Raw genomic sequence first — 1531 nt, 5'->3', positions numbered from 1 at the left:
CTTGCAGGTTAAGGAAAATGAAAAAGTGTTTTTTTAACTTTTTCATCTCGTTAATTTTAAGTTATGATATTAATCAGTTTAACTCAATGACATGTGTTCATAATCTCTTTGTTACTTGAGCCAAGGGACTCAACTATACTTGTACCAACTTTCCAAGGGTATGAGGTACTATCTAAAGACATTTGCTATACCCAAGATACCCGGTCACTTTTCTGCTCTCTTTTGAATAAAGTAAAGGAACAAAGAGATCACAGACAGCTCTAAAACTTTCTTGACATGTGACTAATTCAAGGAAACAAGACCAGCATTTGTTCCTACCAAGAGCAATGGGGCAAGTCTTTGTGCTTCTCTGGTGACAGGGTCAATGATGGCTACAACATCAAAATATGTTTCTCCTTCCTTTGGCTTCAGTTTAAGGGCACTACAAAAATCAGAAAGAGAACACATTATGCATGCACAGGTAACAGGCTAACAATGTTAATCTTTTTGATGGGGATGGGGATGAGGATGGGAGGTAGAGGAGTCCAGGCAAGACACAAGGAAAGGGTCTTATCACTCCTCTTAGCATTTAAGAACTTTGGATCAATTTCATGAATGTGTCTACCCTAAAGTTTGCAACATCTCAATGACTTGAGTCCTTATGAATTTGTTTCAAAAGTTTATGTGAAGAAGCTTGGAATTATGTATAAGAGAGGGCTTCAATAGTTTATTGAAAAGTTCCATTAACCTTTACCATCTTCTAAGAATTTTTTGAAGCTCCATCAAAAACTGCTAAAAGCTTCTGATGTTAGCTTGACAGTTATAGATCATTGTGTCAATTTTTACTTCTTGGCAAGAAGGATATGAGGAGAGAGGAATAAAATTATTTTTTAAAATAAGACAATGAATATAACAACAAAAGAAAAAATCTAGAATTTCCATTCTCCATATTTTCTATGATCCATAGTCAAATGACTTTATGATCCACAATCAAATTACTTTATATAGTCAATGTGCTATAGGGAAAAATTAATTTTGAAGTCACGACACATATCAGATTTTTAACAAAACTCATGAGCACAACTTCCCAAACCATTGAAACAAAACAAAAACCAAAGAACCACCCAAAATTCAACTGTCCTATCATTTGTCACGAATGCACTTTTCACTTTTTGAAAAATCTTCTAATAGTCCAACAAAAATGTCTTATGTCCTTTAAGAAAATCTGTGAACATAACTACTCTGGAGACACAAAAAGTAGTTACAATAATCTTCTAAACTGAACTTTCTGACTTGAACTGAACTTGTCAAGTAGATCCACTTGGAGGCCAATGTTTTGACTACCATGAGAATTGTGCAGATTACAGAGACACATTTAACACTTTTTATTCGGAATAAGTCTATGCATGTATGACCAAAAACCCTAGTATGAATATATATATATATATATATATTTACTTACCCTAGTATGTCACTGTTGTTTGGTGCCATCGAGTCAGTTCCAACCCATAACAACCTTATGCACAGCAGAACAAAACCCTGCCCTGTCCTA

At 34.6% G+C, this 1531-nt stretch overlaps 1 protein-coding gene across 1 annotated transcript in view; it reads right to left on the bottom strand.

Annotated features, from left to right (window-relative positions):
- UGGT1 (UDP-glucose glycoprotein glucosyltransferase 1) overlaps positions 1-1531 on the bottom strand; it is a 176198-nt gene that overhangs the window by 51776 nt on the left and 122891 nt on the right. The window contains exon 24 of the mRNA XM_004703949.2: positions 284-421. Coding sequence (XP_004704006.2) covers positions 284-421 — 138 coding nt within the window. The remainder of the gene's footprint in view (positions 1-283; positions 422-1531) is intronic.

This window comes from Echinops telfairi, unplaced genomic scaffold (genome assembly GCF_000313985.2).
Source record: "Echinops telfairi isolate 266 unplaced genomic scaffold, ASM31398v2 ScPeMD7_4;HRSCAF=17, whole genome shotgun sequence".
NCBI lineage: Eukaryota > Metazoa > Chordata > Mammalia > Afrosoricida > Tenrecidae > Echinops > Echinops telfairi.
Note: the sequence above shows the minus strand (reverse complement) of the source record. Positions and strands in the feature narration are given on the sequence as shown.